A 23,085-nucleotide genomic window follows, 5' to 3' on the forward strand; every position below is an offset into this window, starting at 1 on the left:
ATGTCAACCGCCTTGCATTTCTGGGCACTCTCCAAGTCGACACGGATGGGCTCTTCCATTTCTTCCGCCCTGACGTCGTGTTATCACCAGAGAGGCAAAACGAAAGAGGGATGTCACACCGATAGGATTTCAAAGTTCCAGTCAGCAAACGAGATTAACTGGCCGAACTCGAGCTGGGCCTTGATCCACCACGAATGGGAGTTTTCTGAATCTCTTTGGCGGTATTGGTGGTGCTCCCCTCATTCTGTTCTTCTTGAGGTACACTCATTGAGTGGGGGATATCTCGCTCGGTATGTTGCCGGAGACAACAAAAACCAACTAATCCGGCCAACTCCGTACACCTATTCCGTACAACCACATAACGGCTAAGAGACATTCAAGAGATGTTCTGAACACCGCCGGAGTCAGGATCGATGGAGCATTTGTTCACTCATTAAACTAAGGAGAAAATATCGCTTCGAATGGGACATGTCAGCGAACGATCATCGCGACGTTGCGTTACTTGTTGCGATGCCTCGGTCCAAATACATCATTCCCGGGTTGAAAACTGCTGAATAGTCAGGTCGAAACTTATCTACATGTAAGGGTGCGTTATTAATAAGACACAAAAAGAGCGGGTCCATTGAACAAGGGAAGGGTGGGCCCTCATAACTACAAAGGAGGGCCTGGATGATCTTTAGAGGAGCACTGGAGGATAAGTCTCCTAGTGCCCAGGTAAGGCGGAATCTTCATCTAGTATAGCTGCCACCACGCCGGTTCGCCTTCTACCTTTCGGGCAGGATTACATTATCTTTCGGGATTGTGGAAACGCGTTACGTGAGGGAACTTGCCGACTGGAGACTCGTTTTTGGAAGCAGAAAGGAATATGCGGGTCAAGGTCACAGGGTAAGCCGGCATATATGGAAGCGGCGAATCGGACCCTCAAGGTCAGTGGAGCGGGCAGACATGCAGGAGACGCCGGCGGCAGCGAGAGCGCATAATATCGAGGGCCACTAAAACCATCCAATTGTGTGTTGCTACTGTACGAGGGAAAGTAAAAAATATAATAGGCATGGACTGATGCCTCTGGGTGATTGCTACGAACAGTTTGGGAGGAAAGACATGGAACTTGTATGTAAGTTGTACTGTAATCGCTTGAAATGCGTGTCCTATTGAAGGATAAATTGAAAGACGATTTATTTGCTCCCTTGCTTCAAGTCGTGGTGGTGGTATTTCATTTTTAACTCCGCGTGCGTGCCGTAGGCATATGACGGAGCGGCCAGTGGAATACAACACTAGTACCAATTGGAACAGAGTACACTTCCGCTCCTTCCTGTGGCAAGACATCTAGGGTGGCACAGATTGGATAAAGGGATCAGTGGACATAACCCTGCCACTGACTTATTGTGTATGAATTTCCAGGGGTTCGGCGGAGAAGCGGAGGAACAAATTTCCGAATTTTGACATGAAATTCCCGGTGACTCTCAAACAACACAAATACCACATGCCCCCCGCTCTGGTTAGGGCCCTCAATGACCACTTTTCATGTGCAGAACCGCTGTCACAATGGGCAAGGGAGAACCCTGGGAAAAGCTGCACGATTCTCTGTCTGACTTGCCTATAAAAAGGGGATTCCCTTGTCCTGGATGCAGCAGACTGCCCCCTTGACTCCCCCTCATGATTCAGAGGATTAGCACTGTAGCAGCCCTCCAGCCATGTCAATCTGACATGGCTACGGCGAGAGCTTGCTTCGAGTGTTAAACCGCTCCGCATCAGAGGTGGGAGGGGATTGGATGCTTTTGGAACCACTATAAATCGACCTTGTCAGCCGGGTCATGCCCACAGCCGGCAGCTTCACTTTAGACCCTCCTGGCGGATTGGAGGAAATTGACCCCAGATACAGTGGGGGTCGAGTTTTTCCACGACCTTTCAAGGCAGTCCATCGCCTGTCGCATCACTAATAAGCGCCGTACTCAATTGGCGACGACAACTCGCGTCCGAGTTTGGAGTTATGCCAGCGAAGTTCGAGGTGGACCCACTGGGGGACATTTGGTGGGCCTTGGAAGAGGGCTCTGAGCTGCGTACTTTCACTGCGACTTGGAATATTTTAAAAACAAAATTTACTGATTTTCTTTTACATCTGGAACGCGCACAGAAGGCACTCGCTGCGCCGCTGGGCCATTCCCCCCACCCGATCCGAACCCAAACGACCCAGCCCAGCCCAGTACGCCCTCCCAGCCCGGCTCCCCTCCCTCCAGCGTCGCGTCGACACCAGGAAATGACGCGTCAGCCCCCTGCGACGCGATCCATTCCTGGATCGACGCGAACGGTTTCTGCCCAACCGCGCCAGCCGACCCCACCTCCCTCCCCCACCACTCCACTGCGTCGTCCCCAAGAAACAACGCGCCCGCTTTTGCAGGCGCAGTCTGTTCTTGAATCAACGCGTTCGCCAGTGCCAACGCCGCCCCCAACGTCGACGCGTCTGGCCATCCCACCACCGATTCCATGGCATTCGCGCCCGGTAGCCCGGCCCCCCTCCCCCACCACCCCTCTGCGTCGTCCAACGACCCCACCACGACCGTGTCCGGCCGTCCCACCGTCGATTCCATGGCACTCGCGCCCGATCCAACAGCGCCCGGCCATTCCACCCCCAATCCGATGGAATTCGCGCCAGATTACGCGCCGTCCACCCCCCTCCCCACCTCTCCCTCCGACTTCAGCGCGCCCTGAAACCGCGCTATCGTCGTCGTCACCGTCACCCTCCCCACACCCTCCCGCGCCAAATCTGGCGCGTCTATCGACTCCACCGCGTCCAGTACCACGACAGACGCATCCTGGCCCCCCTCGGTCGCGTCCACCGTCGAAATGGGCGAGTCTGGCGCCCATCCAGCCGCGCACGGACCCATTCCCGCTTCCCCCTCCCAATCTCCGCGGCCTGCTGCATCCACCGGGTGAGCCACCACCCCGAGTCCACTGTCAGGGCCCTGTGGGCTGGACTGTGGGGGGCTGCTGTGCGGCCCATTGGAGTCTGGGGGGCCCTCTTTTTTATATTTTTTATATTTTCTTAAAATTTTTCATAAATTTTATTTCTTAATCTAAACCTTGTGCCAAGCTTTCCCACCGGGTTTTGGGGCTGGCCAAGGGATTTTTCTGTATTGTGGCACTTCTCACAACTTTTCTTTCTTTTTCTTTTTCTGTTGGACTATTATTGTCCTGCACAAAGACCCATAAGAGGCTGGGGGTGATGTTGTGGAAATGGATATTTCCCATGTGGCATGTAAATAATAACAACTTAACCAACTACAATCGGTTGTGTGCTATGAGGTAGTTGTTGTTGTTGTACTCTGATTTGTTACCCTGTGGTTGCGTGATGATGCAACAGTGCGGCTACCCCTACTGTAATCTACATCGAGTTTACATGTGAGGTCATCAAGATGGGAAAATAGGAAGGGTGGTGGGTGATGTCAGGTCAATGTGTACATTTCTGTACTCCAACGGAGTTACCTTGCTTGCAAGGTCACTTCCAAACCCACAATTGCGTGGGAAAAATGTGTTTATATTACTTTTACTTCTCATGTGATTCCCAATAGCATGTGACCATTCAACGAATTGTATTATATATTTATTGTTATATTGCTATATGTATCATTGTGTTATGGTCATCCCCCTCGCCATCATCGTACCTGAAGTTCTCTGGTGTTTAGTGCATCCCTGGCATAACTCAGTTAAGTAATAACCCACACCCGATGCCCTCACTGCTTCCCAAGTAGTATTTGCCGGCATATTCAACTTTCGAAGCATATGTGCTGGAGTCCGCTTCAAGGCTTCGTGCACAGGTCATGTACCAGCCATGGGCTGGCAATAATGGAAAACAACCCCGGTACTCACTTTATAAATGAGAGCTTCGTGACTGCAAGTTCTCCATCTTTGTTGGGTGCCATAGAGCACTTGAGCGACATCCAACCTGATAAGAGGGCAGGATGGTGGGTAATGAAGCGAAACTCTCGGCCCCCACTGCTTCCCCACAGGTTCCATTTGCGATGTTCAGATTGGTGTTTAGGTTTGATGTCACCAGCATGTCACTTGATAGGCACTGAGAAGAGGACAACATACTCCGCACGTGTGGAGGAGATCATAGTGTTTAGAGACCCAGCTCCCCTTCTTAGTAACCGTGTAGAAGGTGGCTTGCCTTCCAAACGACACTTCTCTGGACCACTTTCTCTCTGGTTAAGTGCAGAAGGCAGGAGTAAGAGACGGTGCCAACCCTTTATACTTTTTATCGTTTCAGACCATCCTCGATTCAACTCATAGTGCTCATTAACTACAAAGAAAATGTCAACTGAGCGGGTGCTTGACGGATGGAGTGTCAAGGAATTAAATGACTAAAGCCAACTCCAATAACTGGCCTTGTGGTCAGCAATTAATGATGTGCAAGCAAGGTCATGGTTGCGAAGCAACCTTTCTAGTTAACCTGAACAGCCACATTCCTGCATTAGCATGGGAACATTCTGGGAGAGCAACTCGCCCAGAATCCACCATGTGAATACTTAGTCACAACACCTCTTTTATATTATTTCGGACTAACCCTGAATTCATTTCTTGTCCCAAAAGGGATCTACTATAGTCATAGTATGTCTACCATGATCTGAATTGATTTTAAAATTCCCACGGCATAGTAGGATTGAATGGAAAGGACTGAATTGGTTCTGAAAGTCAAGTGTCTTGACTACCATCATAATAGGATTGAATGGCATAGTAGGATTTTTTTCTCACAGCTAGCAAGTGAGGATGTCCACTTGCTTTTGTTCTCACAGCAAGCAAGTGAAGATGTTCACTTGCTTTTTTTCTCATGGCAAGCAAGTGAAGATGTCCACTTGCTTTTTTCTCATCTGGGCCCAGTTCCTAACTGTCAGAGATCTGGAATAATGTCAGAATCTGGAATAATGTCAGAATCTGGAATAATGTCAGAGTCGGAACACTGTCAGAAGGCAGATAGAAGACGGATTAGGTTCTGTCTGAGTTGGGGTCGGAGATTGTGGCAGAGGCCTGTTGGAGCGCACGCACGGATATGCAGGCAGAAATATGCGGCGCGTCCAGAAGCGCTGTTCAAGGTTAGCAGAGTGGGATCGCAGCCTCAGCGACTCAGGTGGAGCGCTGTGCCCTGAGCTTGACGTTTGGGGGAGATCCCATATTTACAAACTGACACTTACAGCGGACTTCAAACAAGACTTGCGGGCGGAGCGGACCTGTAGGAGGAGTGTGGACTCTGCGAGCACAGACTCAGAGGGGGGAAGCCCCCTTTGCAGAAGGAGAGACTCAGACCAGACAGGGGGGGTACTCTAGTTGATTTCAGACTAAGGTCCCCGAAAGTATTTACAGGATATAAATAGGCAGGAGGGAAACACAGAAGGACCAGTCAGTCCAGTGCGGTCCAGTGTGGAAATAAGTGGGGATTGTCAAACTGAATGAAGGACAAGAGCCCGGGAAATGGGAGGCAATGAACTAAACAAAAGCGGATCAAGTGCCAATATTGACAGGTAATAAAAGTGCATCAGCACATGGATCAAGTGCCAATATTGGCAAGTTAAGCGAATGAATGGATGAACAATATAGGCACTCGGCAAGGAATGAATGGTATGCCGCCGAGTGACAAGATGGCCAGAGAAAAGCGGAGGTCAGTGCGTGGCGCTGATACAAGTCCGCAAATAAGCGGGGTCGGTGCGGTGCCGACACAAGTCCGCAAACAGAGGTTGATCTGCCAGCACTGTCACACAAGGACAGCATGAAGGCCAACAGAGGTACAGAGGGGAGTGGGAGTGTTGACCTGACCAGAGGTGTCAAGGACAACCAGAAGTGGCCAGAGGGTGCAGAGATGGGCGGAGGGTGCGGAGTGGGCAGAGGGTGCGGAATGCACGGAAGCGGGGCATGGCTGTGACCACATAGCAGGAAGCGATGAGTGTGGTTCAGATGGAGACAAGGCAGGCATGACTGAATGCCGGGAGCGCCAAGGGCTCAGGAACTGGAGGTAAGGTCGGAATACCGGCAGGGTCTAGGTTCTGATTATTGGCCAAGTCAGGCAGGGGGCCAGACATGGGGTTGGGGGCTGGTTAGGATGGGTTTCGGGTCGGCGGATTCGCCTATCGGCATTGGTTCGCCACTGATGGAGCCCCAGGATTTGTCAGTCATGACACTAACCCTTCATGTGACTTCCGGGTATCCCCGGAAGTTTTCCTGATATGGTGGCCACTGTGGGAAGATGAGAAGTTAGCTTCCTTCTCATCTTCTTACCCACAGTAGGGCTGGTTGCACCAGTAGGCTGTGGACCATAGGGGAGGGTCATGGGGACCCAGGAGTCGTCCCCTGACAATGAGCAATCATTTCCCTCTTCCATTCAAGGGGAATGTTGTTTGGGAACCTGGTGTTGAAGGACACCTGGTCTGGCGGCATCACCATTTGGGACACTGTTTTTGACAGTTCTAAATAGAACTGTTTTAAACCTTTGCCTGCCTCGTATTTTACGTTGCAGTACTTCTTTGTTGCGTTTAATGCAGCAGATGCTTTTATGAAAGTTCTCATCAGTATGTTGAGAACTTTGAGGAACATGCCCTCATCTCCTCTGAGGAGAGTTTCATCTTGGAGTCTTATTCCGAGGTCAAATGTGGGTCCCCCTAGTCCACAAATTAAGCAGTCCAAATGGACTTCGTCGAACTGGGGGCCTTTGCTGTCAGGGGACAACTCCTGGGTCCCCATGACCCTCCCCTATGGTCCACAGCCTGACCTATGAACAGCCCTATCCAGGGCAACAACTACTGTGGGTAAGGAGATGAATAGATAAAGGCAATGTAGAATACACTTGCCTACTGTGGGTAAGTGTCAGGGCACACCCGCCTGACCCGGCTCCACCCGGCCCAACCTGACCCGGTACCCCGCCGGTCCACCCTCCTTACCTCCTCCCCCTTTCCCTTCTTCCCCCTCATCCTCCCCTCCTCAGTTTCTCCTTATCTTACTTCTTCTTTATTCTCCCTTTATTCTACATGGACGACTTTCTCTGTATCAATGTACAATTGACCCATCTGCAGCGCGCCCACCATGTACCCGGCCCGGGCACCTCAGGCGACCTCCCGCTGTGCCCAGCACGTGCGCCTGCACCGGATACCCTCGGGATCTCCCACGGAGACACCCGGGTGGTTACGGCTGTGTGCGAGGGTGACGTGGCACCCATCATGTGATCCAAGCCGCATGTATATAAATGAACCTGAAGTGGGAACCGAAGAAGTAGCCTTCTTCTCAACTTTCCACTTCAGTCTAAGTGGCCAGGGACCACTGTCCCGCATCGGGCCTGTCAGTACGCACGCCCGATCCGCCCCCCGCCAGGCTCTCGGTCCCGGACGCTACACCCGGACCCCCTCGACCCCGGACGAGTCCCTGACAGTAAGGAGATGAGAAGGAAGCTAACTTCTCATCTTCCCACAGTGGCCACAATATCAGCAAAACTTCCGGGGATACCCGGAAGTCACATGAAGGGGTAGGAACCGGGTCCGGAGCATGCGGCGCACGGAGCATGCGTGCGTGTGGGAAGCGTGGCGGGTGGAAGCGGGTCTGGACGCGGGTCCGGGTCCGGGCTAGTCAGGGTGTGTGCCCTGACATTTGCATCCTCGTGAGGCAAGGAATCCCAGCAGTTCTGTGAACCACTGCCAGAACGACTCCATGTCATTCTCCCCTGACCATTTCTTGTCAGGGAAAGCCAGGCTGTTCTTCAGGGCCTCTGGCTTTACTCCCTCCAGGTATGGAGTGAGTATTCTTACTTTATGGCCTTTTTGTACCATTTTTCCAGGTATTCCTCTTGTTCCCCTGCCTTAGCAGGGTCACTGTCCAATGGAGATTTCTCCTTTGGTTTCTCCTTTGGAGGGTTTTTTGCTGGGAGAGACTGTTCTCTCAGCGGTTCTTTTGTTTCAGGTGGTTGCACTCAAGGCTGGATATAGATTCTCTCATTCTTTTGAGAGAGCAGGTTATTACCTCTCTGTTCAAGAGGTTTGTCAGTGAAGGAAGTTTGGCTGAACCTTTGGTACATGCCAATCCTTCTCCTGATTTCTGAACGATGTCTTCTTTTGGCATCGTCTTCTCCTATCTTTGGGGGAAGGACTTCTTTAGCGTCTCTGTCGAGTCGCTGGTGGTAATCCAGTGTGCTTTCACTGCTCATTCTTTTCATGAATTTTTCACAAGTTTTAGTTTTTTCCTGGCCTGTGGGCCAGGGATATTTTTTTTGTTTCCTCACTATTTTGTGAGAAATTTAATTCTTTTGGCAAGTCCATTTGCTTGCTGATTTTGTTGGTCAACATGTCGATCCCATTGGCCATTCTTTCTAGAGTTATCTCTAGACAAGCTGTACTATTGTGGCTCATTTCCTCAATCTTTTTTTGGATTGAGTTTATCACATTTATTATGCACGATTCCTGGTTTTCCAGGAGGAAATTAGGCTGGGCAAGTAGTGACTCTCCCCAGTTCATGTTGCCGCTTCTGGGGGTTCCAGAAGGGGTTCTTGGAGTATAAACTCCACACTCGCTTTGTTTAGGCAAGGGAGTTGAGGAGGGTGCTTCCTTTTCATGGAAGAGTCTACTCGCTGATTTTTCCTTACTTTTTTGTAAGGCTTCCTCAGTGAGCTCTCTCATTTCAGTTCGCCTTCTCTTCATAATCTCGGAGACCTCCTCCAAGGTTGGCAACCTTGCCTTGTCTGGCATGGTGTGGGGTTGTGCAGGTAGCAGAATGTCAGGGGACGACTCCCGGGTCCCCATGACCCTCCCCTATGGCCCACAGCCTCAGGTCTGGCCAGCCCTATCCAGGGCACAATCTACTGTGGGTAAGGAGATGAGAAGGAAGCTAACTTCTCATCTTCCCACAGTGGCCACAATATCAGCAAAACTTCCGGGGATACCCGGAAGTCACATGAAGGGGTAGAAACCGGGTCCGGAGCATGTGGCACGTGGAGCGTGTGTGCATGCGGGAAGCACAGCGGGTGGAAGCGGGTCCGGACGTGGGTCCAGGTCCGGGCTAGTCAGGGTGTGTGCCCTGACACAGAAGTTCTATTTGAGCTTCCACACTCTGAGGGATCCTGCTCTCAGAGTGTTCCTTTGCACTCTCTTGGGCCTTCAGCCTGAGAAAGAGTTGTTCTTCATCTCTGTCAGGGCACACCCGCCTGACCCGGGCCCACCCGGGCCCACCCGGCCACACCACACCCGCTCCCTGCTGTCTATCCCCCTCCCCCTCCTTCCTCCCTCTCCTCCCCTTTCTTTTCCCTTTTCTTTCCCCTTTCTTTATTTCATTCTTCTCATCTTCCTCTTCCTGTTTATTTCTTTCTATCTACACGGACCACCTTCCTTTGTATCGATGTACTATTGACCCGTCCGGCCCACACACCCCGGACGGCTTCCCGCTGTGCCCAGCACGCGCGCATGTAGCAGACGCTCTCGGGATCCCCCACGGAGACACCCAGATGCCTGCGGCTGCCTCCGAGGATGACGTGGCACCTGTCATGTGACTCAAGCCGCATGTACATAAATGTACCTGAAGTGGGAACCGAAGAAGTAACCTTCTTCTCACATTCTCCACTTCAGGTAAGTAGTATAGTTTTCCCCTTTAATAATAATAACACATTCTCCACTTCAGTCTGAGTGGCCAGGGACCACTGTCCCGGATCGGGCCCGCCAGTACGCACGCCCACTCCACACCCCGCGACGGCCTCAGTGCCAGGTATTACCCCCGGGCCCTCTCGACCCCGGACGCGTCCCTGACAATCTCCCATCCTCCATTTGGATGGGACCTGGAACAAGTCCAGTAGTTTTTCAGACAGCCAACATGGAGGTTCTTCCCTCTGTTTCCCTTTGTCTGCCTTTGGGGCTTGACTTGGGGAGATGTGGGAAGGCTCCAGGGGATAGTGGGGCCCTGGAGTTTCCTGTGTCTTAGTCCAATCAGCTTTTTGGGCTGATTTCTCGGTGCTTATGCATTCATCATGTAAGTCAATCACCTCTTCTGGAGGTGATGAATTTTCCCCAATGTGGGTAAGATTTGTGTAATGTGGAGTTCTGGGGGTATTGGGCCCTGCACTTACTCCACATAAGTTTTTTGAACCCTCAGGGACCAGCCCTGAAGTGGTTGCTTTTTGAGGATTACATTGATCCTCGTCATCGTCTGATGACAACTTCGTCGAAAATCCCCCATGGTGGGAAATTGCAGTTTCTTTATGAACCACTTGTTCTTTTTTATTGTCGCTGCAGAGGTGACTTTGTCCTTGTGGACATGCTTTGGCACCATAGGCGCCACCGAGTCAGATTGTTGTAGATGTAGTGAGTTTGTGGTTTGTGTTTACTTTTAAACACACCTCATACACTTAAAAAAGTGTGAGGTCTCAGGGGGTTGCTCAGCACACCAGACCATAAGTTTTACAATGGTGTGTAATTTATGATGGTGTTAAGTGGTAACTGGAAGTTGCTGCTTAGCCACGTGACTCTAAGTACAATCAGACTCAGGGTTCGGGGCTATTTCCCTGACACCTCTCCTCAACAGCAAAAGTTCAGTATGTACCTCCACTGAATGGTCCACTTCGCACATCTGCACCGAAACATTGAGTGTATGACTGATGCAGTGTGCTTTGACCCATTCAGGCTAAGTTGCATGATAAATCATGAGAAATCCGTGATCAGTGAGAGAAGGCATGTGAATGCCAAAGCAGTCCCAACTGAGCACAGCCAGGTTTCCCAGGCAGTGGCAAACAGAGGCAGAAACCTGAGGTCAGCTGGGAGCAGACTGCTAACCCATGATTAGTCTTGTGAAATGAGGACATTAAACAACAAAATAAGAAGTAGCACGAAGTTGCAGTTAAACTTTGGAAATTTGGAAAAGACCAACTGGGTAGGAGTCTGTAGACAAACAAGATCTTCCATGGGCATCACAGAGATGATGCCATAATGATGGGGGACGTATCTGGGGGTATGAAATTTGCTCAGGTCCATGTGCTACTCGAAATATCTGTGGGATCCTCCCAGAATCTCATTGTGTTGGTATCTGACTTCCACATGGCTTCTGTCATATCCTGTCAGGGCACACCTGCCTGACCCAGGTCCACCCGGACCCACCCAGCCATACCTCACCAGCTGCCCCACTGCCCATCCCTCTCCTTCCTCCCTCCTCCCTCCTCCCTTCTTTCTTTTCTCTCTTTCTTCTCTTTTCTTTATTTCATTCTTCTCATCATTCTCCTCCTGTTTATTCCTTCTATCTACACAGACCACTTTCCTTTGTATCAATGTACTATTGACCCATCTGGCCCAGACACCCCAGATGGCTGGCTTCCCACTGTGCCCAGCACACATGCATGCGGACGCTCTTGGGATCCCCCACAGGGACACCTGGATGACCATGGCTGTCTCCGAGGATGATGTGGCACTCGTCATGTGACTCAAGCTGCATGTACATAAATGTACCTGAAGTGGGAACTGAAGAAGTAACCTTCTTCTCACCTTTTCCACTTCAGTCTGAGTGGCCAGGGACTGCCATCCCCAGACCTGCCAGTACGCATGCCCAGTTTACACCCTGCAAGGGCCCCTCTGCTGGGCGCTACATCCGGACCCCCTCTACCCTGGATGTGTCCCTGACATATTGTTATGGAAATGGGAATTTCCCATTTTAGACTCTTATGGGTTCTGTGTCACATGATTTGTATAGTAATTAAGTTTAACGAATCAACAATTACCAAAAAACCCGCTGTGCTAACATCTGTTAAACCTCATGTTACAACATCTGTGAAACTACCTGTAAAGCCTAATGAATCACCCCACCTCCACTTTCCACTTTCCTGTGCCAAGAACGGACGAAAATGGGCGCCCCCGGCCCCATTTTTGTAACACATATCCATACCAACTCTGCCTCACCTCTGCTCTACTCCGCCACCACTCTGGTCCACCTCCAGTCCGTCCTCCCCCCACATCTTCACCATACCCTCCGGTTCACCTCCACCTCTGATCTCCAGTACCTCTTATCCTCACCTTAAACATTTATTAATATTTCTATTTACCCAATATTACTACGGACCTCCTAGGACCTCTGCCACCTGTCATATCCATGCATATCCGATCCCAACCCGACTCCTGGACCTCCTTCTTCACCACCTCTGGAGTCCTACCCTACCGCTGTCCATTCCGATATTCACCTTTGGTCCTGGCACCACACCTCCTCTCACCTCCCATGCCACCTCCACTCCTCCATCCCTCTCCTGTCCTATCTCCATCCGCTCCGATACCCACCTCGGACCGAACACCACCCCTCTCGCCACCCTCCTACTACTCCTCCTCCCACTCCTCCACTTCCTCCCCACAACACCTCCACCCTTCCGTCATCCTCCTACTCTTCTCCCATCTGCTCCGACACTCACCTTCGGACCTGACACCTCTCCTCTCCTCCACACCTTCCCTCCTTCCTCCTTCCTCTCTCATCCCTCTGGCCCTCTTCCATTGACCCCCTGCCAAGTTACGACCTTCCACCGCTGTCCTGTACTTCATACTCGGACACCGCTCGTACCTTTGCTCCAAGCCTCCGTCATAGCTCCTACCTCGGACTTTGACTCCACCTTGGCCTTAGTCCATTGCATTGGTGACCTCATACTATGTAAACACCATTGCCAATATTCCTTGGACTTTCAACCCCGCCTCCATAACCTCCGTAACCTCCGTAACCCCTGAGCTCTGCGGATCATACTCAGCACTTTCACCATCTGTAATGTATCTTTCGCATGTCCCCCTCATCCTTATTTGGACTGCTGCTTCTCTCCATTCTAGCCAGTTAGTCATCATCCCTACTTCCCCTCATCCTCCTGCCCCTCTGGGCTTTGCCCTCCCTATCTCCTTTCGGATGTACCACAGGTTCTGACCTATGACCTTCGGTACCGCTCCGCTTCCACCATCCCTTTGTTCCCATTTGGACACCTTCATTCCGATTCAGGCCCCCTTTGTTTCCCTTGTGCTTTCATCTCCCTATTATATAGAGGCACTTGTACATACTCGTTTTGGACCTTCAGTCTAAAATCGACCTGAAATGCCCCCTAGAGACTTCCTGCTCGCTGCCTATGAAATTAAGGACCAAATGGACAAACAGCAATGGCACAGTGCTCCACTTGAGTCGCTGAGGCCAAGGTCCCTCCTTGCTAAGTCTCCGGTTCCCCTCCGGAATCGTCTGCCCTCGCCCAGTTATAACATAGAACTCCATGTCATACCGATCTAACCCAAGCTGGGGAAGATCCCCCACCTCCTCAGGAGGTGATCGACTTGCACGACAAACACGTAAGCGCCGAACAATCAGCCCGAAAAGTTGATTGGATAGAGCTGCAGGAAACTCCAGGGCCCCACTATCCCCTGGAGTCCCTCCCCACATCCCCAAGCCAAGCCCCAAAGGCAGACAAAGGGGAACAGAGGGAAGAGCCTCTGCATCGGCTATCTGAAAAACTACTGGACTTGTTCCAGGTTCTGTCCGAATGGAGGATGGAAAATGAAGACCAACTTCTTCTCAGGCTGGAAGCCTGAGAAGGTGCGAAAAAACACCCTGAGAGCAGGATCTCCCAGAGTGTGGAAGCTCCAAAAGAACTTCTGCTGTTTACACTACCCCATGCCATGCCAGACAAGGCAAGGTCGCCAACCTTGGAGGAGGTCTCCGAGATAATGAAGAGGAGGTGAACCGAAATGAGGGAGTTCGCTGAGGAAGCCTTATGGAAAAGTAAGGAAAAACCAGCGAACAGACCCCTCTATGAAAGGGAAGCACCCTCCACAATGGCCTTGCCTAAACAAAGCAAGCATGGAGTTTTCACTCCAAGAACCCCCTCTGGAACCCCCAGAAGTGGAAATGTCAACTGTGGAGAGTCACTGCTCGCCCAACCAAACTTCCTCCTGGAAAACCAGGAATCATGCATAATAAATGTGATAAACTCAATCCAAAAAAGATCAAGGAAACGAGCCACAATAGCACAGCTTGTCTAGAGATAACTCTAGAAAGAATGGCCAACGCAATCGACACATTGACTGACAAAATCAGCGAGCAGACGGACTTGCTGAAGGAAATAAACTTCTCACAAAATAGTGAGGAAACAAAAAAAATACCCCTGGGCCACAGGCCAGGACAAAACTGTCAGGGCATACACCCTGACCTAGCCCATACCCGCATCCACACCCACACTCGCACCTGCACCCGTGCCCACACCTGGCTGTTGCACTTCCCATGTGTGCCCTGTGCTGGACGCTCAGTGTGGCCGGATGGCCCGGACCTCGGACCTCGGGTCTCATGTGACTTCCGGATATCTCCAGAAGTTTTCGATCTATTGTGGCCACTGTGGGAAGATGAGAAGTTAACTTCCTTCTCATCTCTGACCCACAGTAGGATTGTGCCCTGGATAGGGCTGGCCAGACCAGAGACTGTGGACCATAGGGGAGGGTCATGGGGACCCGGGAGTCATCCCCTAACAAAAACCAGAACTCGTGAAAAATTCATGAAAAGAACCACCAGTGAATACACTGGAGTATCATCAGCGACTTGACAGAGATGCTAAGGAGATCCTTCTCCCAAGGATTGTCAGAGACCAGGTTGAGACAAAGGAGTGTCTCCATGGTGGAGGGCTTCGGCCTCAGTGACTTGTGCCAGGAGCGCTGTTACGGGGATGGGGGAAATTCCCCATTCCTCGATCCGTTCTTATAGTGGGATGAGTGAGGTCATATCTGGTCTGTACCATAACAGGATATGTAATCAATGAGTGATCCCAGTCTTGCCTGGGGGTGGACGATCGAATTCCCATCGATCGCAATTGGTGATGTAGTGAGCTATTAAGGGATTGATGGTAGGTAGTCGGAGATGCCAGGACGGACGGGTCAGCCACGGGTACTTGGCACTCCTCAATGGAGCGTACCGTGTGCGAGGTCGCGACTTGTGAGATGGGTGAGAACTTCATATAGTTGCCATCGGGTACTTGGCGTTTGCAGTGCGAACGTACCGGTAGCGGGTTGATGTCATAAGCATGCAATGAGGATTGACTAGCAGGGCCTTCGGTGACTTGGCGTTCCCAAAGGGAACGTACCGTTGGCAGGGAGACATGATGACTGGCGAAGGAGGGAACAGATGGTGGATGGGCGGCGACTTGGCGTTCGCATAGCGAACGTGCCGGCATCACGGGAAGGTGGGCCTCAAAGTATTCACGATCTCCATGATCGTGAGGTGACGTCGTATGTTGAGTACTGGGGGGAGAGCGGAGTGATGAAGACCCATGGGGTACAGATTCAATAGGACGATACACATGTCGAGAGTCTTCGACTCTCGACCTCGAGTTCTCGCGGCGAGGGCCGTTAGAGGACTCGATATAACCAGACTTATAAGACATATTGAGAGTTGTACAGTCACACGGGTTCAGTTGAGTCACAGGGAGGGTTGTTACAGAAGACGGTACACGAGACAGTTGTAGAGCAGTTGTTAGTTAGCGGGAACCGCCTTCGGCAGTTTCCGTACAAGACGCGTGACTATCTACAAATGGTAAGGTCGCAGGAAATCCCACGAAACACAAACAACCTCGGCCAGCACCAAAACCCCAATGGGGAAAGCTTTGCACGAGGGGGGGAAAGGGGTAGAACGGGTAAGGAGGATAGGGTATCGGGATAGAGGACGGAAGGGAGAAAGAGGGGAGGAGCGATAGAGAGGGGAAGTCTTTGACCATGCAACGGATATGGTCATTGGAGACTCCGTATCCGTAACAAGCGCTGTGCCAAGTAACACGTCCATGCCCTATGTACAAGTTGAGTATATATATAGTTACAACGAGGGTGGGTCCGCAAATGGCAGAGCCGAGCGGAGCGGAGCTAACAGGGTTAGACATTAGCTAATTGAATATTACCGACAAGTCGGGTTATGGGGTTAACGGAAAGGTAGGCGATAACCTGGAAACAGAAAGGAGGGATAGGCCCGAAGGTGGGCTTTGCAGGGCAAGCGAGTGTATTGCCCAGCGGAGGCGGGGGTGCGCTAGCGGACGTCGGAGCTGTCCGGAAGCCTTCAGGGCTCCGTACTTAGGGAGGCATAGGTAATAAATTGAAAGGAGGGGGTGGTGACCATCGAGGGGTACCGAGGGGATTGCGGAATATGGGAGCTCTGAGGTTAGTGAAGAAGGAGCAGAGGTAGACCGGAGGAATCGGAGGGATCGGAAGTCGATGGCCAGGGATGGATATGACAAGGATAGGAGAAGACGATGCTGAAAGAAGGCACCGTTCAGAAATTAGGAGGAGAATCGGCACGTACCAAAGGTTTGGCCAAACATCTACCTTCAATGAACCTCTCAAACAGAGAGGTAACACAACCACACTCTCTCAAAACAATGAGAGAATCCAAATACAACTTCAGGCAAATTCACCCAGAGGGAGTGAAGCCTGAAGCTCTAAAAAATGGGCTGGCTTTTCCTGACAAGAAATGGTCAGGGGAGAATGACATGGAATCATTCTGGCAGTGGTTCACAGAACTACTGGGATTCCTTGCCTTGCGAGGATGCAAAGGTCCCCAATTTGACGAAGTCCATCTGGACTGCTTGATTCGTGGATTAGGGGGACTTGTGTTCAACCTCGGAATAAGACTCCGAGACGAAACTCTCCTCAGAGGAGATGAGGGTATGTTCCTCAAAGTTCTCAACATATTGATGAGAACCTTCATTAAAGCCTCTGCCACGTTGAACGTGACAAAGAAGTACTGCAACATTAAATACAAAGCGGAAAAAGGCCTAAAACAGTTCTACTTAGAACTGTCTAAAGCAGCATCCCAGATGGTGATGCCACCAGACCAGGCATCCTTCAACGCCAGGTTCCTAAACTACATTCCCCTCGAATGGAAGGGGGAAATGATCGCTCATGACAGAATCAGAGTGGACTTCTCCTCAAATGAGGAGATGCTAAAAGCAATATCTTGTGTAGACAAGATAATTGACGGGCTGAAGATGTCTTCAGCCTACAAATTGGGATATTATACCCGAACAACCACCATGGCAACCATGAGCCACGGTAGAGCTCTCCCATCAGGAAAGAAGGCTGAAGAGCCGAAATCCAGATGGAAAGAGGATACATCCTCAAAAAACTCGAGGAAAACTGACCAAAAGTCAGTTCCAATTTGTGGCAAATGCAGCAAAATAGGGAAAACAAAAGATTGCCCAAAACATAATGCAATCAGCGATGAAAAACCAAGGCGCATAGCTGCCATGGAGATTGTGAATGCATCAGAAGAAGAGTTGGAAGACTCATCAGACGAAAAACCAGAGAACAACTCTGGTAACTCCGGAGCATCAAGCTTCGAAGTAGAGGACCCATACAAAGGACCTCAATACTCACCCGACTCAGAGGGTGAGGAAGTCAACGTTGGGACCATAAGGATGGGCCCAATGTCAGTCATCGATCATGATGACATAAATTATAAAATCAAACTGGCTGTAGCATGCCAGTTAGAAAACATGGCAGACAAGAAAGTCACCGAAGCCTTGGTGGAAGCACCAAGAAAAGACGCCTTGGGGAAACACACCAAAGTACCCAAGGAAAACAAGGAGAAAGGGAAGAAGGACCAAAAGTCCATTGAAACCCAGACCCCCTTGTTTGATGTGAAATTCTGCATCTCAAAAGACACAGGAAAATACCCCACAAACAGACTGCCCCCACCAAAGAGAACGCTGACAGCTCATATAAAAATAGCAGGCATAAAAACCTATGTGCTATTTGACAGTGGAGCCGAAACAGACACTATATCGCCGGACTTTGTCTGCGTGGTCCATATCCCAATTCTCCAATTGGAGAACCCAGTCATCCTTCAAATGGGGACAAAAGGAACAAGATTACAGATCCTGTTTGGAACAAACGTGGACATTGAGATCAACGGCCACATAGAAAAACACTACTTTGATGTGATTAACATCAATAGATACGATGCCATATTCAGCACCCCCTGGTTAAACAAAAACCAGGTAAGTTTAGACTTCTGGTCCCACAAAGTGAGAATGGTGAACAAGGGCAACATAGATACCCTTGGAGTCAGTGAAGACTGTGTGACGAGATCACATGGATGGAAAACTCGAGCAAGAGCTCGAGAACAACCAAAAAAGAAGCCCCCCTGACAGGGAGGTGGGATTAAAACATACCTCAGGGTAATCGAAAGAAAGTACCCTGAAGGTTGGCCCAATCCTAGTCTGGAAGGACTAGAACTTCCAGACATACCACATCTGGAAGGTCTCTCCATGATCAACCCTGAGTTCGAAATACTCAGGGAGTGGTGGAGAGAGAAATTTGAAACTGTAATGGCGCCAGTGCCATTAGAAATGCCTCCCTCAATTGAATCCCATTAAAGGATCCAAACAAGAAATTTCGGGAAAACACCCCAAGATGTCCTGCAGCACTGCAGGAAGCACTAGTGACCAAAATAGATCGCTATGTAAAAGCAGGATGGTGGTATCCCACAAGCAGCGAGCGAGCATGCCCACTACTGTGTATCTGCAAAGCAGATGGATCTTTGCACACAGTAATAGACACGAGGAAACGTAACTCAAACACAATCCTCAACATCACACCAATGCCAGACATGCGACTGATCCAAGAATCAGTCACCAGAGCAACATACCGATCCAAGATCGATATCAATATGTCGGACGCATACGAACAAATAGGGTTGGGTTGTAATAAGACAGTAATTGTCCTGGGCTGAAATTGCAGGCAGAAAGAGGAGACCCTTGCTCCTACTGGAACACAGGGGACTTTCGTCTGGGGGGACTCATCAGCCCTTTTTGCCTAGTATTTATACTTGCACAGTACAGGTCTGTGCACCTGAAAAGCATCCCACAACTGGTTTTCTATTAATCTTGGAGGATCTTGGGTAGAAAACCGATTTTACCACAGTTATAGTTATCCTAAAATTATGATAAAATATGGAACAGAAAGCTATGATGATGCTGTAGAATTTAATGCAAGTATTTATTTCCATAAAAGGCAAGTAGTTTTTCCATTATTTACGAAATAATGGACCCAATCTTGTTAAAACTCAAGATTAACTATGGGGGTTGGCAACAAGGTTGTGACCTTGTGACACTTACATAAGCAAAACTTGGCTCGATCGTGGCCATGCTGTCCTCCCTCTCCCAAGACCTCATCTTTAGGTTGCAAACTATGTTAAAACTCGGGGAACAAGAACAAAATATTGATTGTCGGTTATCTACATGCAAAAATGACTGCATAAATGGGTCTTTGAGCTGTGTGTAATCAAGCACGATCACTCTCGATCTCCATCCAGCAGTTGCTGGAGCTGAGTACTTGCTGGCTATTCGTGTAAGCACTTTCTTCTGACCTTCAATATAAAGATGCCAGCCTTCGGTATTTCCTAATCATCAGGATGAAGGTACCGATGAGTGTCAAGTTGCTGTTTGGCCGCTTTCTTGGATAGCCCGATGTAAGCCTACCCAAAGCAGCAAAAGATATTAGAAATGATAAGACTAAGTTGCGTAATCTCAGACTCTGACTAGAGATCTATGTATTATATGTACCTAAGTCGTGCAAGTCTGCAACGTGAGTGTCAGGGATCGCTCGTCAGTCCGAGTCGAATATCGCCCGAAAACCTAGTCGTAGACAAAGCTGAGGTTCCAACCCTCAGCGGCACATAGAGCTATATACACGAGTGACATCAATCAATCAGAAGAGATAGGATCAAAGGAACTAAACAATGATCCGATAGAAAACAAAGTGAATAGAGATGAAGGAACACTCGGATCAGGGGGCAGAGTCGGATCAGGAGAAGGTGAGGGATTTACGATATATGAGGGCCGATGCGGCTACATGTGGTGATATAGTCTTACGCGATATCGATAGGGTAACAGAGAACCGCTTACGCTATGTCCCCTGACAGTGAGTAATACATGAGTTATAACATATAAAATAAAAGGTATTGTTCTCACCTCAGACTCTGACTAGAGATCTGAGGGAGAAAGTCCCAAAAAAAATTGCTCCCTTATATATGCGACATCACTGTGTGGCAACATCATCGCACAACGGAGTTTTGAGTTGGACAAAAGTGCCAAAGTGCCTCATAATGCCCCAAAGCGTTTGCCACACGACACCCACCAATTCCTTGATGTAAATAATGTTGATATTCTAATAAGAGAACTAGATGTCAAAGTCAAGTTAAGCGCGGGGTCGGTGAAACCCTGACACGTGATCCCTATTTGCGCCTATCGTGCATTTTGGGAAAGGTGAGTCCCAAATGTACCTTCAACCCCCTCCATTCTGCTCGAATTTTGGCATGCTGGTAGATGTGTTATGTGCCTAACATTTGGTCACTCAGATTTTTAAAATTCGGCTTAGTTCAAAAGATATTCCCTGTGCATGAGCATGTATTTTGTTGCATATCCCCATAGCTCTGTGATTACTGCATGTGACAGCCCCAAACTTCCGGGGAGTATCATAGCCACATTTGGATATTTTTACGTGCAGTCTTTACATGAGTATAGACATACATTGCACAGAGTTAGGGCTCATATCCATCTCAGCTTCAGAGCAGTGGAATGTACCTTTCCGCCACTTCAATTTGCTTCAAACTTGGCCTAATTGCTCTATGGGGGTGAATGCAGGTTTTGGTCAGTCAGATTTTCGAAAATCCCACTGATGCGTGAGAAAAGGTTGTGAATTTCCAACATACTGTAGTTATGTACAAACCCGCCTCAAAGTAAGTTCCCATACCACATATGCATTTTAATATTATTATCGGGCAATAATTATATAACACTTAGTAGAAGTTGTGTGGTTAAATGGAGTGGCTTTCGGGTGGGCGCAATGGCCATATTTTTAAATCACGTGCTACTTTTAATTTCTCGGACCTCTCCCTTCATTTGCCGACCCCCATTAACTATCCAAGACCATGTTTAGGGAAGTAATGGGGAATACCATTTGTGTTTGTCACGAACTTCCTTTCTGTTTTGAAGGAGTCATCGGCTATTATTTGAATATAGCTGCCTCGACTGTAAGTGACCCAGCAGCGACACAAAACAGGGACTTGCCTCCTCCGCTCTGGTCAATACCTCCGCATAAAACTGCACACATAGAGGAGCTCGCTGTCCAAACCGCTGTCCAACTGTCATAAAAAGTCGAAACTGCCCGGCAAGGGATTTAGGATAGTCCATTAATGCCGCTGACTTCTCAGCCGGTAAGAGCACAGAAGGAGGGGCGATGATACTTTTTGTCCAATGACGTTGGATACCCTCTCGAACAATGCAATGAGAAATGCGCTGAAACGAGTATCACTTTCATGCTCTTTAAGGCCAATACTTGTGAACCAATTCAAGACATTATGGTCAGGAGCCGGAATCCTAAATTGAAACATTGGAATCACACAGAAGAATGCAGGAAGAGAATATCACCTTCAGCTCCCTGACAGAGATTGAAGGGGACTTCTTGGAGAACTCGTCGACCATTCGCGATTTCCCCATGCCAGAGGACTGTACGATTGGGAAGAGGTGAGCATATGTATCAGCAATATCTTGTCTCATCATGTAGAATGTTGGCAGCGTCTCTTCTGTATTTGGAAGACCACAACTTGACTGCCGCTGGAAGGAGGTCGGAAAGGAATGACACAAGCAGGCGATGCTCTGCCCACCATCTTCAGATGATTGAGAATCAAGTATCGCTTCAGGGTCGGGAGGATCCGCAGGCTGGGCGGTTGGAAAAAGAATTTATGTAACGATCACAGTTTATCAGAGCCAGCAATGATGTCCAAAGCCTACGGTGCATACCCAAGCATCGTATCTCCTTGAACGATTGAGCCTCCCATGCTTCATCTGACCTATCCCCCAACTCCGGATGTTGTGCGATTAAATCATCCAGTGGCGGTAACCTTTTCGAGTCGAGTAGTCCATCTGATTTGGTTGAGAAGAAGAAAACAAAATTCATTTCTGGGGACAAGTTCGGCAAACTTGCACATGGTCTCCACGACAAGTGTGTCAAGTGTTATGTGGGTGGCTTCGTCCAGGACACTGGGATGAACCGCGAGAGTTGTGGGTGCACGTTTAGTGGAGGGCTCACTCACTGACAGCCCAATCTCCAAATTGGATCTCTTTGGAGCTGACTGATTTGGGAGCGGGAGTTGAATTTCGTGACTCACGTGCAGATGTTGCTGGGGAGCCGTCAAGTTTCCTGGAGAATTCCCGAAGGCAGGCTCGGTGACTTCCACTGACAAACCTCCGATGTGCACAGGTTCTTCTTCCATTTGTGTTTCTGGGGCCAAGGCATCTAATGGAACAGCTTGAGCATGCCTACCACTTTGCGAATTCGGTGTGTTTAGTAGAGTAGGAGGACGTGAGATGCACAGTCCCAAGCCGATCGAGGAATGCGAACTGTAAATGTAACAACAACTGGCTGTGTTGGAAACACTTTGGAAACCCCAGCATACTCCGAGCCCCTGAAGGGCGAAAGTCGGCACACAGTGCCCGAGGTCTGAGTCAGGGAAGGGCCGAAACTGACTTTTTGGCGCGAAATGATGTATCCCGTGAGGGCCTTTTACAGCCGTTTGCAGAAAATCTGCCATCTTGAATTTATCGTGTTGGGAATGCGAAACACCAGAGACACCCGGGACATATGTATGTGGAGGATGTAACTAAGCATAGAGGGCTCCAGATTGCCGTCACATAGCATGAATATGGGTGCTTTAGCACGTGTTGGGGAGCCAGTGCATTATTGTGCCACAAGGCACTAGGTGCGACCCTTTTCGGAAATAATTAGTGGACGCCATCTGAAAACTGGCGCTTAATTAACCTATCGATGCTGGCCTGCGGATGAGCGCTGCCTGAAGCGGCAGTACCCGCTACTCATTCCGGTTCCGTCTTACGGGCCCTTCATTTCACTCCCAAACAATGTTGTTACATACTTATCACAAGGCTCACCAGTGACTGGTAATACATTGTTGTAATTCAGGGGATTCTGTATAAGGCAATCCGCTACAAGCTCGCGATCAACCAGAGGTAAGCTTAGCAATTTACTTACATGTCGAGGCGTCATAGCCTTTTATCTTTAAAACAGTGTGCGGCTATCTGTC

General features: G+C 49.6%; 2 protein-coding genes across 2 annotated transcripts; both read right to left on the reverse strand.

Annotated features, from left to right (window-relative positions):
* Positions 1 to 1,474: 1,474 nt before the first annotated feature.
* On the reverse strand, positions 1,475 to 2,570 carry EI90DRAFT_3090966 (uncharacterized protein). The gene is made up of 2 exons (XM_039062354.1): positions 2,302 to 2,570; positions 1,475 to 2,262 (listed from the first exon to the last, which is right to left on the reverse strand). Exons 1-2 carry the CDS (start codon positions 2,467 to 2,469, stop codon positions 1,909 to 1,911), a joined length of 522 nt encoding a protein of 173 aa, XP_038908509.1. The 5' UTR covers positions 2,470 to 2,570; the 3' UTR covers positions 1,475 to 1,908.
* Positions 2,571 to 21,585: 19,015 nt separating this feature from the next.
* EI90DRAFT_3090969 (uncharacterized protein) lies at positions 21,586 to 22,833 on the reverse strand. The gene is made up of 3 exons (XM_039062355.1): positions 22,081 to 22,833; positions 21,788 to 22,027; positions 21,586 to 21,729 (listed from the first exon to the last, which is right to left on the reverse strand). Exons 1-2 carry the CDS (start codon positions 22,576 to 22,578, stop codon positions 21,995 to 21,997), a joined length of 531 nt encoding a protein of 176 aa, XP_038908510.1. The 5' UTR covers positions 22,579 to 22,833; the 3' UTR covers positions 21,586 to 21,729; positions 21,788 to 21,994.
* Between the last annotated feature and the right edge of the window lie 252 nt (positions 22,834 to 23,085).

Source organism: Cantharellus anzutake (assembly GCF_015039405.1).
Source record: "Cantharellus anzutake strain C23 chromosome Unknown EI90scaffold_156, whole genome shotgun sequence".
Classification (NCBI taxonomy): Eukaryota; Fungi; Basidiomycota; class Agaricomycetes; order Cantharellales; family Hydnaceae; genus Cantharellus; species Cantharellus anzutake.

Bases quoted from the DNA above. Each gene is read 5' to 3' on its own strand.
- EI90DRAFT_3090966 (XM_039062354.1), bottom strand. From the start codon at position 2,469: ATGGCCAGACGCGTCGACGTTGGGGGCGGCGTTGGCACTGGCGAACGC. The intron at 2,263-2,301 runs GTCGATCCAGGA...GGGGGCTGACGC, and splicing joins GTTGGGCAGAAACCGTTCGC to GTCATTTCCTGGTGTCGACG.
- EI90DRAFT_3090969 (XM_039062355.1), bottom strand. From the start codon at position 22,578: ATGGCAGATTTTCTGCAAACGGCTGTAAAAGGCCCTCACGGGATACAT. The intron at 22,028-22,080 runs GTGAGTGAGCCC...GGTTCATCCCAG, and splicing joins ATTTGGAGATTGGGCTGTCA to TGTCCTGGACGAAGCCACCC.